Source organism: Castor canadensis, chromosome 8 (genome assembly GCF_047511655.1).
Source record: "Castor canadensis chromosome 8, mCasCan1.hap1v2, whole genome shotgun sequence".
NCBI classification, from domain to species: domain Eukaryota; kingdom Metazoa; phylum Chordata; class Mammalia; order Rodentia; family Castoridae; genus Castor; species Castor canadensis.
This window is the reverse complement of record NC_133393.1, coordinates 76,851,693-76,866,591: the sequence shown is the minus strand read 5'-3', so window position 1 is coordinate 76,866,591 and position 14,899 is coordinate 76,851,693. Positions and strand designations below refer to the sequence as shown.

Here is a 14,899-nt window from a genome sequence, read left to right as displayed (position 1 = left end):
TTCTTATATTGAAATAATATAATATATGTGGTATGGTGGCATATGCCTATAATCCCAGAACTTGGGAGGTGGAGGCAGGAGGATCATTGATAGGTGAAAACCTGTCTCTAAAACAAATAAAACAACACCCCAAGATAAACTGCAATCAATAAACCTGTCCTCCCTCCAATACATCCCTCTCCCCCCAAGAGCATGTATTGTGTCATTTAGAAAGTATTTTACAGGAAGATTTTTGAAATATCTGTATAATTGGGACAGGTGAGTAAAAAGAAAAAATACAAGGTATTAGACATTTATTGATATCAGTATGAGAGTCAAAATATCTTTTTATTATAACTCTTCCAAAATTTTGTTCCTTTTCCTCCTTCCATCATGAATCTTTTCCCACTTTTCCTTTAAGTTTTTAAAACAAAAGTGAAGTATTGTCAAGTATTTTTATTATAAGAATTTATAAAGATCATTCTATTGACCAAAAAGATGATCACTTTTAAACTTTGCATTATCACTCTTTACATATTTAACAGTAAAGTCCATTAAATATATTTTAAGCTCCTCCTCTACCCAGGAAAGAGACTGGGTCAGTGACTTGCATGTGAAGGGCTGGAGAGTGTAGGGTGGTGGCTGTGTGTTGTAGGTCGGTACTGACAGCAGGGATAGGAGTAAAATGGGTGGTGGCACAGTGAAGTACTGGAAGAAGGGTTATTGCCATTTTCTGACACTAACCTTTATTCAGTCAGGAGCTTGTCAGGAAGCAGATGATACATTCTAACAAGATTATTGAATCTTTTTGCCTGGAGTTGGCTTCTAACTGTGATCTCCTGATAGCTAGGATTATGGATTTGAGCCACCATGTCTAACCAGCTGGGTAGTTTTTAACAGTGGTTCATCATTAGTGGACTAAAAAGTGAGTACTTCTTCCATCTTTATCAGTCTTAGGATTGTATACTTCTGAGTCCCTGTAACACAGCACTGCACTTTATTGTTCTTAGGCTTTTTGCTGAAATTATTGAGATTTTTCTTTCTTGAATGTCTTAAAGAAGTACCTTTCTTCCCATCAACTATCACTGTACTTCCTGTGGACCTGAGTTACTGCTTATTATTTATGCAGTGTCTGATCTCTTAGGAAACCTGGTCGTAAATGATCTACCAAGTTCCTAAGGTATGTAAGAAAGTTTTCTAGAACAGAAAGTAGATGATTAAAGTAGGGCAGATGCTTCTTTGGTGTGGTGTCTACTCACTGTAATGAACTAGAGAGGGATTAAAAAAAAAAGGATCAGAAATCCCAGTGGCTCAGTGTGGTGACAAAATGATAGCTGTCCTAACTTTTAGGAAGTGGAGGGGAGAAAATTAATAAGATATAATTAACCTTAAGAAGTCAAACTGAATACCAGTAAGTAGTAGCTAATGATAATAATCATCTCAGACACTGACAAATGAGATAGAGGCAGATCTGTACAGGGGATAGATTTATTGTTTTTATGTAGGAAGAACAATGGTGTTAACTAGGTGCCAAGTGGGGTAGTTACAGATAGGTGTAAGTAAAAGAACTGGCACCAAGTGGGAATCAGGTCAGATTATTGGGTAAACTGAAGAACTACCACAATCGCGTGGGGATGAGGTCAGAATAACTCAAGCAGAAAGAGAAGAAGCACTTTACAAAGTATTGTAAAAGACATGTAGGTAATGGAAAAGTTTGTCACATCTTAAAAATCACAGATTAAGGACTGTACTGTCTAACAGGACAAGAAATCAGCAAATAAAAGAAGACATTCTGTGTGTTGGTCCTCTTTTACTTGTGGGAAAAATAAACTGGTTGATCAATTAGTAAAAGAAAGGCTTATCCTTTGTGATGTTTTTAATAAAAAAGGATAACAGAGGAATTGGAGGAGCTGAGGTGTAAGAAAAAAATCTGAAAAGTACTACAAAACTGCATGGTTTTAAAAGTGTAGGTTTGATTGTTCATGTCCTTGGGTTTATATTATTGATGTTGGTACCACTCTTTTAATTTTGAAAAAGATATGGGTACCTGTAGTGGGGAAGCTAGAAATTATAATGACATGAGCTCATTTATTTTTCTTAAGTCAGCATTTTTTCAGTAACTACAGACCATTGATTAGTCATCTGTCAACATGCCAGTCTCTAGCATTGAATTCAATTTAATTCAGTATAAGGACAAATTTACTTTTGGTGGTACTGGGGTCTTAAACTCAGGGCTTCATGCTTGCTAGTCAGCTGTTCTACCACTTCAGGTCTTTTTGCTTTTAGTTATTTTTTGAATAAAGTTCTGTACTTTTTATCCAGGCTGATCTGGGATCATGATCCTCCTACTTACGCCTCCCACTTAGCTGGTATGCCAAGCATGCATCACTGCTCCCAGCTTGTTCTTTGAGATAGGGTCTCGCTAATGTGATCCTCCTATCTGCGCCTCCCAAGTAACTTGGATTATAGGTGTGAGTCACCATGCCTAACCCCATAATAATTTAATTACCCCTTTTAAGAAAACTTAGTTTGAACTAGAACAGACTTTATTTCTGTTCCTTTCTGAATGAAGTTATTTTACTGGCTACGTGGAGTTAGAACAAGTTATAATAATATGGATAGAATGAAGATTCCCATTTTGGTGGCTGGTGATGTAGCTTAGTGATAGAGTGCAATTACCAATCATGTGTGAGGTCTTGAATTCAATCCTCAGCACTATCAAAAAATATTCCCATTCGGCTTCTATTGTACGCTATATGGATATGAATAGCATGATGAATGAGACTTAATTATTACCATGAAAAAGTTAATTTTGGGATTAGGACATTCCTTTGTAAATGGAGGAATAAAATATTCAGCTTGGTTGCTTGAATACATTTGCTTAGTGATATATGTATAGTCATGTATGTACACACACACATACATATATATATATGTATGCAGGGAATGTTCACTATTGTATTATATTCTTTCCAGAGTATTTTTACATTTAATTTTACTAAAGATTCAGGGCATATGAAAGATGTTTAAAAAATATAATAATGGTTTGGGAAGCCAAAGGGTAAGTCATCTACTCTAACATGTTGGAAGACTCAAATTGATTTAAGGAGTTATGGTGCCTTATGAGGAATTTTCAGCTGGTACTTTAGCACCACTAACAGTTTATAGCTACATAGGCTCTCATTGCTACATATTATCTCATTTGTTCAAGAAGCTGTGATGTGGATGAGGTTGTATTATTTTATAGATGTTTATGGATTAGGTAATTAAGACTGAAGAGTGGCTTGACATAGGTCACAGCTAGTATGTGTTAAGATGTGAGAAGCTAGTCTGTTGCTCTTTCATAGATAGTGACAGAAGACACAAGACTCTTGACTTGGAGGCTAAGGACTTTTATTACTTACAGTACAAGAAACACTGTGAACTTTGTGTTGATTTAAGCTGGTCTCGCCCTCCCTTCCAGTGCACCAGGAGAAGTGCAGATACAACATCTATTATATGGGTGCTGTGCAAATAGTGGGGGCATTGAGAGACATTAAGCTTGGGCACTCACTGCTTGTATGGCAAGCAGCCTGAGTAAGGTCTTTGTCAGGTGTCTTTAAAGCCGGGCGCCGGTGGCTCATGCCTGTAATCCTAGCTACTCAGGAGGCAGAGATCAGGAGGATTGCAGTTTGAAGCCAGCCCAGACAAATAGTTTGTGAGACCCTGTCTTGAAAAACCCTTTACAAAAATAGGGCTATTGGAGTGGCTCAAGGTGAAGGCCCTGAGTTCAAGCCCCAGTACAAAACACACACACACACACACACACACACACACACACACACACACAAAAGGAGAAAGAAAAAGGGGCTTGAAAGAGTGGTCAGGGTCTTGCATTCTTGGCTATTGGAGTGGCTCAAGGTGAAGGCCCTGAGTTCAAGCCCCAGTACAAAACACACACACACACACACACACACACACACACACACACACACACACACACAAAAGGAGAAAGAAAAAGGGGCTTGAAAGAGTGGTCAGGGTCTTGCATTCTTGGCATGCCCAGCAAGAATGCAGGGATGCTCTGGTCCCATGGTGCCTTGCTTGTTAACAACAGTATGTGGCAAAATTAAAGTGTAAACTCAGTTCTGCTGAATTTCCATGCTAAAATTTTACCTAAAGGTTGCAAGTATAAACCTTTTCCCCTAAGTATATTTATATTTTTATTCCAGGATATGTTGAAACTAGTCCTCTTGTTTTATTCAGTTACCAAAAAATAGTTTGGTTATTATAAAGACGAAGAGAAAGCAGCCCTGATTTGGGGAAATTTACTAGATTCAATCTCAGAATCTGTGGTCTTTGGTAGCTACAGCAAGGGGCCATGATAATGTTTTCATAAATGAAACTTCTTGTCCCTATGGCTGCAAGGGTATATACTACAACAGCAGGGGTAGACAACAGGAACCATGAAGAAATGAGGCAAAAGTGGTTAAACTAAAGGTAGGTATTATGTCTGGCAGAGAAGAAAAAAATAGTTTAATTGCCACCTTTTAAAAGCTGACATAGGAAACTTTTGCTTTTGGCAAAAGATTAATTAAATAGAATTTGAACTTGCAAAAATCTGAATATTATATCTAGACTCCTCATTTTATAGATTAAAACTGAAATGTGGAATGGTTAAGTGGTTGTTCAAGACAAGTTTCTTGTGGCAGAGTAGAGATTAGGTTATTATTACTCTCCTCTTACCTAGTATGGTTTATAGAAGTCAGTCAGTAAGCATCTGTTAAGTTACTTTATTTTATTAATTTATAAAATATATTCTGTGTCTCTAAAGACTCTTTTACTAGTGGAGAAATAATAATTCAATTTGATACCTGGTATACTAAAATCATGAAGAAATTCCTGGGAGGAATAAGTAATTAATTCAGCATCAGGGAAAATCCAGAGTAGGAAATTGTTAGATACCAAGCTAAGAATATGGACATTTTTTTTTCTGGGAAAGACTGACATTTTTACATATATGTGGTATAAGAGAAACTATCACTTCAGAAATCAGAATCAGTAACAAAAGGGATTCCACAAAAGCCAACTGCAATAGAGATTTGAGAAATACAGGGCTATAAATTGAATCAGATTTTGAGTACGATGAATACTGAAAAAGATCCTCGGTATTTGGAAGTAAGAAAATTATTGGGACCTTCTGTCAGAACGGTTTCATAGAGTGTGAGAGTAGAAGCCAAATAGTGCTGGGAAAAAATTCAGATGGGAGAAATTGAGGACCACATTTGTTTATGTTTCTTCATCTTAAAGTTAATTAACAGCCTGTTTCATGTTCTGTTTCAAACCTTCCAAAGCTAGGTATAACAAATTACATTTTTTTAATAACTGTAATTATAATTATCAGCATGCAATGTAATCATATGTATGTAACTATATATCTATGATTATTTAGATGTATAGATATAATATATAATGTATAATTATCTGCATGCTATATATATATAGTTATATGTTCTCAGTAGCCTTTTGCAATATAATATTGCTGTAAAATGTTACAATATCCTATCCTGAATATGCATAGCATAATTTTTATGCATATTGATTTTCTTTAAGAAGCAGTTTCAAATATATCTGGTTATATGACTATACATTATTAAAGGCCTGTAAGGATAGATTATTCTTAGTGTTGATGGTACACAAAATGTTTGCATTGATAATTTCTTAGTGTTGGGATTAGATGAGTGTGTTTAATGATCTTATTTCTTGCACAGAAATACGAGGAAGAAGATATTTAAAAATAATTCACAGTGGTAAATGTCAGATTCATTTTTTTTTTTTTGGCTTTCTTTTTCTCAGAAGGATTTGTATTGGATTTTGCTTCTACATAATCTCAAATAATAGTTTTGAAATTGAGGTTTGTAGCAGCGCTGTCTGTATTTTAAGCAGATAAATTGACATAGGTTAGGGTTTTGAGATTTCTTGACTTGAGTATAAATTCAGGGTTTGGGGGAATTTAAAATACAAATTTTTTGAAGAGGATTTGGAAGGGAAATACATCTCTAGCTTTTGAAGATAATTACCTTCCACTTAGTCTGCATTTGTGGAATACCACCCCCTCCCCAGTGGGAATTTCTCAAACCTACTAGGAAATTGCCATTACCTGGATCTCATAGAAAAACACATCATGTTGACATTTAAAACCATTTTTTCTCTTCCACCCATGCAAATGAGTGGAATTAGACATCATTCCCACTTCAAACAGATCCTCCTTGCCATTAGCAAGGATAACAATCAGATGAATAGAGGTTAGGAGGTCACATTAAAGACATTCAGAGAGTGACATTGGTATTCTAAAATTGTCTGTCAGGTCTGCAATACAAATGGCACTTAACTTTTCTTTGTTGTGCGGAAATGAAATTAAATTAAAAGTATCTTAATAACCAAATAAATTAGCCTATGTTTATAATCAATTTACTTAAAATTTAATGTGCCACTGATTTCACATATTATCCTACTGCTCATTTTCATGTATATACTTGTGTTTACTTTTATTTGTTTTATTACATGGGGTTTGTTAAGTTCTCAGAGTGGCAGCTATAAAGCTGGTAGAGAGCAGAGACCTTGGGTTAAGGAGGTAGCTTTCTGGAGAGAGAACATGCTGAACTCAGGTCTGATGTTATATTGGAATATAGGGAGATTATGGGTGCTTCCAGATTGATTGATATATCAACAGAGATTGAAAACAAGATGTTCCAACTGGTAAAGGATCAGGGAATTGAGAGGGTGAGGGAATTGAGAGGGTGGAAAAGAGTATCCATGGGAAGCGAGCAATATGTTTGAAGGTATGGAAGCAGTAGAGAGAGCAGAGCTTTTTAGTGAAACTCATTAAAACTCTCACCACTCCCACTAGTGGAAATCCTTTATTACAAATTGGACCATGGCAGAGGGTTGACTAAAGAGGTTTAGCAACCTGATAAATTTTGTATTTTACAAATATCACTGATACTCCATTGTCAGGGGCAAGGTTTGACGGAGGCACATGGGTGACGAGACTTTTGCAATATTCTAAGTAACAGATAATGATGGCCTTGAATAGATGAGGAAAGAAAGAACTTTGTGGACTGGAGAGCTATTTCAGGGATAATTAATAGCTCTTCGAGATAGATCAGATTGTTGCAATAGAGAAGAGGGTTGTTTGAGGCTCTCCTTTCCCTGGATAATCAAAATGGTCATTCTCCCAGAGAGGATTGGGGTTTTGTTATGGTTTCCTAAAGTAGGAGAGGAAGAGTTGGGCAAGAAGAGAGTATAAATTTTGAGAAACAAGAATATGTGGGGGTCAGGTGTGGTAATACATTGCTGTAATTCCAGCTACACAGGAAGTGTAGGTAGGAATATCAGAGTCTGAGGCCAGCCCTGGGCAAAAACACAAGAGATGCATCTGAAAACAAACAAACAAACAACCAAACTAAAGTTAAAAAAAAAAAAAAAAAACGGCTGGGGTCATAGCTCAAGAGGTAGAGCACCTGCCTGGCAAGCTCAAGGCCCTAGTTTAAATCACAGTAAAAGAATGTATGGAACCAGAAAACTGAAGCTGCTTCTGCTATGAGCTATTTTTTATGGTCTATGAACATGGCTTCTCATGAGGAATTTTTTGTTTTGCAATATTATCATTTTAGAACAGTGCATAAGTATTATTTTTCTCTGTCTTTTTTATATCATATCCTACACACAAACAGTGTTAGATCTAAAAGGAATCTCAGAAACTGTAGCTTCCCTCCACAAGTGAGGAAGTTGGTGCACTGAGAGAAGACCACATGAGATCTGTGTGGTGACAGAGGTAGAACCCAAGTCTTCTGATGGCTACTCTATTACTCTTTCCACACTGCCTAGCCAGCCCCACATGGATTATGTTTCATTAAAACAAACACAGCTAAAGACTTTATCAAAGAAAATACCATATCACAGAGGAAAGAAAGCTTTGCATAAATATATTCCTTACTTTCATTTTTTGCAAGCACACAATTCTATTTTAGTTAAAGAGGTTTGCAGACATTCACTCCCTTTTAGTATTATCTTTCTTGTCCTTCCATTGAGCTTCTATCTTGAGTTAAAAAGAATTAAGACATAAGGTCTAGATTCATGATTGGGTTTATCTTTAATAAATATATTAACTTATTCTACCTCTGTGGACCTGAGTTTTAGCTCAAAAAAATAAGGCTGTGAGACTAGAACCTTTAAAATTTAGGCCTCTCCCTGTCTTTACCATTTTATGTTTTTTTTCTAACTCTGGTTGTCTTGTTTTTAAAACTATTTCTCTTTCTCTGTGGCAAGTAGGAATCTCCTCAAAAACCTAAGTCACCTACACATGACTTGTGTGTATTCCCAGGATGTTCCTGTTTATAGAGAGAAGAGAATGGGGCCAGATTTTGCGTTGTTCTGTTTATTTCCATATTTACTTTCCTTCTTTGAAAAGAGGCCTCAAAATTATGAACGGAAGACAGAATGGGAAGGTCATGGAATCTGGTGCAGGTGGAGATAGCTATGGTGCTGTGGTCTTCCAAATGAAGGTGTTTAACTCATAATAATTCCCTGAATTTTAGAGAGAAAATACTAGCACTTCTATTTGTATTTATTTTTGCTTTCTTTCTTTTCAAAATTCTGTTTCTGTATGTATTTTAACACATGACCAGTCAATATAATGGTACCTGCATACATATCATTAACAAATGAATAGATATGCATATATCTGTTGTGGGGATATGCTTAAACACATTTAGCTGATAATATGTCAAATAAGCTTGGAAACTGCTGATAAAGAATTTGTGGAAGGATGAGGCCATCAAGATAAATACTGTGTCTTTAACATTTCATTTTTGAATGTGATGATCACTGGAAAAATCTGAAACAAAAATAAAAATAAACTGCATTTTGGTAGCTGAATTTATTTGAACATCTACCTTTTAAAGTGTTGAGTAGAAGTATTTACCTGAATAAGTACTTAATTTTAAGATGAATTTTATACTCTTTTTAATGACTGGGTATTGCTAAGTAAATCGTTGGGGTTGTTTTGGTAAGTCATCTTGTACACTGAAATTATTCATTACAATTCACTTCACTTGAACTTATGAACCAAAGAAATAGTGTGTGATTACATTAGTCTTTTTTTTTTTTTTTAAAGATTTGGTGAAGAATTTTTAAGTCCTATTTCTTGAAAGTTTTTTTTGACATTTTATTTTTTTTCCTGATTATTTCTCACAGAATAAGACCACAGCTTGCCAAAGAAAAAATTGAAGGATGCCATATTTGCACATCAGTCACACCAGGGGAACCTCAGGTCTTCCTAGGGAAAGATAAGGCTTTTACATTTGATTTTGTGTTTGACATCGACTCCCAGCAAGAACAGATCTACACTCAATGTATCGAGAAACTAATTGAAGGGTGTTTTGAAGGATACAATGCTACAGTTTTTGCTTATGGACAGGTAAGTTCTGTGTTATTTTCATGGGAATTGTAACTTTTCAGAATTACCATTTCAGTTGCACTTTCATTTCTATTTCTCGGGATTGTGTTGTGGTTGAGCATTCATTTGTCTGCGTTCTGTTTTTCAGACTGGAGCTGGCAAAACATACACAATGGGAACAGGATTTGATGTTAACATTGTTGAAGAAGATCAAGGGATTATTTCTCGTGCTGTTAAACACCTTTTCAAGAGTATTGAAGAAAAAAAACACACAGCAATTAAAAATGGGCTTCCTCCTCCAGATTTTAAAGTGAATGCCCAATTCTTAGAGGTAATAATCTAATTGTGTCATTGGTTTCCTTTAAATTTTATCCTTAAAGTTTTATATTGTTGGCTTCGAGTAGAGTACCTAGCATATAGCACTCAAGAAAAGTTGTGTAAATTGATATTAATTAATAGGTAATATGTATACCTTACTTGTATGCAATAATGTTGGCATTTAAGATTATAAACACTTGGCCAGTATCCATAAAGCAAAACTACAATTAATATTGGTTGTCTAAGAAGATTTCTTTATCAAGGGATAAAGATAAATTACTGTAGTAATTTAGTCAGGTTCATAAAGTGCTAGGAAGCCAGCAACTAAGACCAAGAAAGGGGAGAATGTGAGAAATGATACAGTGTCCAAAGGTCAGGGTAAGTTTGGATTAATTTAAGGCAGTATAGTCTGTTGGAGGGACATCACAGTGAAAGGACACATGGGATTTGAGCAATACTGCAGTTAGGTGGGCTGTGGCAAGATAATTCTGAATTCTTGATCCAAAATTTATTTAGTTTAGGTCACCTGATCTATAAGTTAATCATTTTGCTCATTGAAACATTTTATTCAGCATTATTTATCACAAAATAAATAATTAGTATCATTGATCTTACTGCTGGTTTTAATGGACATCCTTGTTTACTAAAAATCAAGGAGAATATAACTATGTATTTCTGTGAAAGGTAAAGTAAGTAATAGTAGAAAAAGTGTTCTTCCATTTTCCCTTCCACTGTCCAAAATGTTGTTAGGCATTATGACTTTTCAGCATATTCATAGAAAAATAGGTGTCTGTATTCTCTTCTGAGGAGGTAGCTAGATCTTATCAGCCACTGTTGATATAGAAACGCTGATATTGTTTCTGACCTTGAAAAATTGCTAAGTATTGATTTCTAGCCTGGCACCGGTGGCTCATACCTGTAATCCTAGCTACTCAGGAGGCAGAGATCAGGATGATCATGGTTCAAAGCCAACCCCGGGCAAATAATCCATGAGATCCCATCTTGAAAAAAAACGCTTCACAAAAAAAGGGCTGGTGGAATGGCTCAAGGTATAGGCCTGAATTCAAACCCCAGTATTACAAAAAATAAAAATAAAAATAAAAATAAAAATTGTTAAGTGTTGATTTCTGGACACATTAAGTGGGTTGTGGGACAAAAATATATTAATATATTTTTAACTCAAGTAGCAAAAATTCTTAAAATCTAAGCTTAGGATTTATCTATATTTGGTACATATTTACTGATGTTTGCTTATACTTTTAAGTATTTGATTATGTTTTGCAAAGAATTAGTTGATCATTTTAGCTAGTTCTCAATCCATTAGTCATGTATATTTAAGTCATTTACTGTTCTTATAAGTAAATCTGGCATTTATATTCATTATAATAACTGCATTGCTCATATTTATACGTTATTTTGAAGAAATAGGTATCATTTTAAGAACTTTAAAAGATAAATTATGTAAAGTATGCTATGATACTCATGAGGCAATTTCTACCAAAAGCAACTATTTAATATTTCTTTTTGATAGTTGTATAATGAAGAAGTTCTTGACTTATTTGATACCACTCGTGATATTGATGCAAAAAATAAAAAATCAAATATAAGAATTCATGAAGATTCAACTGGAGGAATTTATACTGTGGGAGTCACAACACGTACTGTGAATACAGAATCAGAGGTAACATCTATGTTGTAGTTAAAAATATAGTGTAACTGGCTTTATTTAGTCACAATTACTAGTAGTCTGCTTAAGATCAAGTTATAAAATGTATACTCTTATGTGTAACAGAATTAAAATCTTGCCTTATTTCCTTACATTTTTCAATGCAGGTTATTATTATAAAAATGTCAGGGTTATGTTAAAGTCAGTACATTTATCATAGCATCAAAAGAATCTAAAGCAGTGTATGTATAATTTTCTATCACAGATAAAGAAGGTTAGATAATTGATGGTGAAGGATGAGACCACATCCACCTTTTTGCTTTATAACATAGCTTGACTTCTAAAGGGATGCTTAAGAAAAAAATTACAAAAAAAAACACAATAGGAGATACAGATTAGTTATTGTTCAATTTGGGTTCAAAACCCAAAGAACCCAAAGAGACTTGTTTACTTAAAATTTTGTTATACTTTTAAAATTGGATTATTTATTCTAGGTATACAACTAGATTCAAATTAATTATCCCTCAAAAATGTTACTTCTTTATCTTGCTTTCTTCTAGGTCTCAATTTTGTTGCTAGGATTCTTTTTTTTAAATTATTTTTGAATGATCATATATTAATATTACAAGGGAATTTAATTGTGATAATTCCATAGATGTGTATAGTGTACCTGAACAAGTTCTCCCCCCAACTATCTCCATTCTTTCTCTTTGTCCTCCCCTCCTTTTAAAACAGTGTTTGGTGAGTTTCATTATGGGGTCTTAAGTATGCTACATATTGTTCAATTTGTATCAATGTATTCTATTCTAACAGTTGTGGAATGGAAGCTGCAATGCAGCAAAAGGCAAACAGTGGAATCTCAGTGTTTTCTCCTATTTAAAAAATAATACGCTATTCTACTGAGCCAGCTCAGAAAGTGCCTGTATCTAAAAAATAATAAGAAATCCACATCTTTTATTCTATTTTATTTTATTTCCCATCATCTGGTGGGTTTTAGCCATTAGCTCAGACATCAGATTGTGGGGTGTCTCATTTAAGTGTTGTTCATGTAAAGCCCTTCTTCTTTCCGGTTCCAGATGATGCAGTGTTTGAAGCTAGGTGCTTTATCCCGCACCACAGCCAGCACACAGATGAATGTCCAGAGCTCTCGTTCACATGCCATTTTTACCATTCACGTGTGTCAGACCAGAGTGTGTCCCCAAGTAGATGCTGTGAGTTACTCGTTCTCATTTCTTATACTTTCAGTCTTTATCTCCTTACAGTCACATGAATCCCAGCAGAGTGTACTTGACTTAATTATTCCATTTCCTAATTTCTTCTGATCTTATTTAAATCAAAGCTGGCCAACCATATAAGATTTGGGGAGGGGGTGGAATTGGATATGTGTCTCGACAACCAGGAAGCACACTGTGGCTGTGTGGTGCCACGTACTTTTGGAGAGTATACATACTTTCACCTCATTCTCTATGTTGGGGTCTGTCCTTCTAGTTCTTTCTGACATTATTCCTAATTTTCAGCAGACAGTTTTGCATTTATATTAATTTCACTACATGCCTGTTTTCTTTTGACTGTGCTTATTTCTGTATATGAAATGTGGGCAAGGGTATTTAGTTGTCACATGAAGAAAGTGCTTTCAATGACTTTCCTTGATTGCAGGAAAATGCAACTGATAATAAGATGGTTTCTGAAGCATCACAGATGAATGAATTTGAAACTCTGACTGCAAAGTTCCATTTTGTTGATCTGGCAGGATCAGAAAGACTGAAGCGAACTGGAGCTACAGGAGAGAGGGCAAAAGAAGGCATATCCATCAATTGTGGTCTTGTACGCTTTGGGTGGGGATAAACAGGGCTTTTCTACTGTGTTTTCACTGTGTATTTTTTTGTTTGTTTATTTTTGTTTTTAAGACAAGGTCTTGCTATGTAACTCAGGCTGGCCTTGAACTTGAGGTGATCTTCTTGCTTCTGTCTGGAGTACTGAGATTATGGGTTTGCAGCAACATATCCAGCTTTGTTTTCTCTGTTGTAATACATAAGCATAAACCCTTCAGATATCTGACCTGAGAAATGAAAGTTGTAATAGATTTAGTAATTCATTGCATCTCTAACCTCACATTGTTTTCTTTTGAACATCATAGGTTTTCTTCACATGTATAAATTTAACTAGATTAAATTTTATGATATGTGCAGATTTTATGTACAGAAATTGTTTTAAAACTTCTTTCCACATTTAAAAATATGCAATCAGAATAAATATGTAATAGTATGTCTTTCATGGACTAATAATCAAGAGTTTTTTCTTAACATTTTATGACAGTCATCTCATTGATTTTGATAATTATAGCCAAAGGTTTTTGGTAACATTTTTTCAAAATATTTTTTCAAAACTAATACATTTTTTAATGCCATGCCACCTAGTGGTATTTTGTTTGGAAAACATCTTGTGATTGAGTTAGCAGAAGGCTACTGTTACATGCAAGAAAATTGTATAGAGAAAACTTTTGTGCACTGTATCTTTTCTTACTGTGTTCACTATAAAACTGGACACTTGCTCCCACATAAAAGTAGTAACATCCCTGAATTTCACTGATGTGACAATATTTAGTTGTGTGCCTCCTGCTTTTTTTCTCCTCCCATTTTGGAGCTGGGGGTACCAAACGTGTTTCCCACCGGACTCCCGGGACCCGCCCCCCCCCTCCCCGCCCCCCCGCCCCGCCCCCTCCTGGGCAGTACTAGTGTTTAAATTTTTAATTCAAGGCCTGCACTTGCTAGAGAGGCACTGCACCTCTTGAGTCATGCCCCCAACCTTTTTTGTTTTGGTTATTTTTGAGAGTGTCTTGTGTTTTCACCCAGACCTGCCTGAACCATGATCCTCCTGTTTATGCTTCCTGCGTAGCTGGAATGACAGGTGTGCAACACCATGCCTAGTTTTTTTTTTTTTTTTTTTGTTGTTGTTGTTGAGATGAGGTCTCACATTTTTACTCTGGCTGGCCTCAAATCACAATCTTCCTGATCTCCACCTCCCTGAAATAGCTGAGATTATAAGTGTGAGCCACCATGCTCAGTCATATCGTTCTTTTTTTCATTATTGCCCAATATTTACTCTTATATGATTATGGCCTTTCTGGGTGGGGGTATTGTCAATGGAGGCTGACTAGAGAGAGCCTGGCCTCCCAATACCAATACCTACCTTGATGCTTGCATCCTGTGTTTCAATGCTGTGGATATTGGTCATAACCTCGATCCAGAACTTTGTGCATTGTTTTGAATTTCTTAGGAGATAGGATGGCTTTCATATTTGTGCTTTCAGGAGTAGACAAAAACCATTGCTCCATCTTCCTTTTTAATCTATTTAGACATTTCTAGTAGAGTTTTGCTGGGGCAGTGCTTAAGGCCTTAGCCTGTTTGGAAGAGGAGGACCACGATGCAGTGTGTTCCCGATGGCACTTGCTGTGTATGTCTTTGTCCTGACAGTGACAGGGTTATAAATGTTTGCTA

The 14,899-nt window shown here is 35.6% G+C and overlaps 1 protein-coding gene across 9 annotated transcripts in view; it reads left to right on the top strand.

Moving 5' to 3' along the window:
• The window catches only part of Kif21a (kinesin family member 21A), a 156,529-nt gene that overhangs the window by 62,679 nt on the left and 78,951 nt on the right, over positions 1-14,899 (top strand). For all 9 annotated transcript variants that reach the window (XM_074083125.1, XM_074083124.1, XM_074083127.1 and 6 more), the window contains exons 2-6: positions 9,217-9,439; positions 9,567-9,749; positions 11,268-11,417; positions 12,479-12,613; positions 13,059-13,226. In XM_074083125.1, the coding sequence (XP_073939226.1) occupies positions 9,217-9,439; positions 9,567-9,749; positions 11,268-11,417; positions 12,479-12,613; positions 13,059-13,226 (859 nt within the window). The remainder of the gene's footprint in view (positions 1-9,216; positions 9,440-9,566; positions 9,750-11,267; positions 11,418-12,478; positions 12,614-13,058; positions 13,227-14,899) is intronic.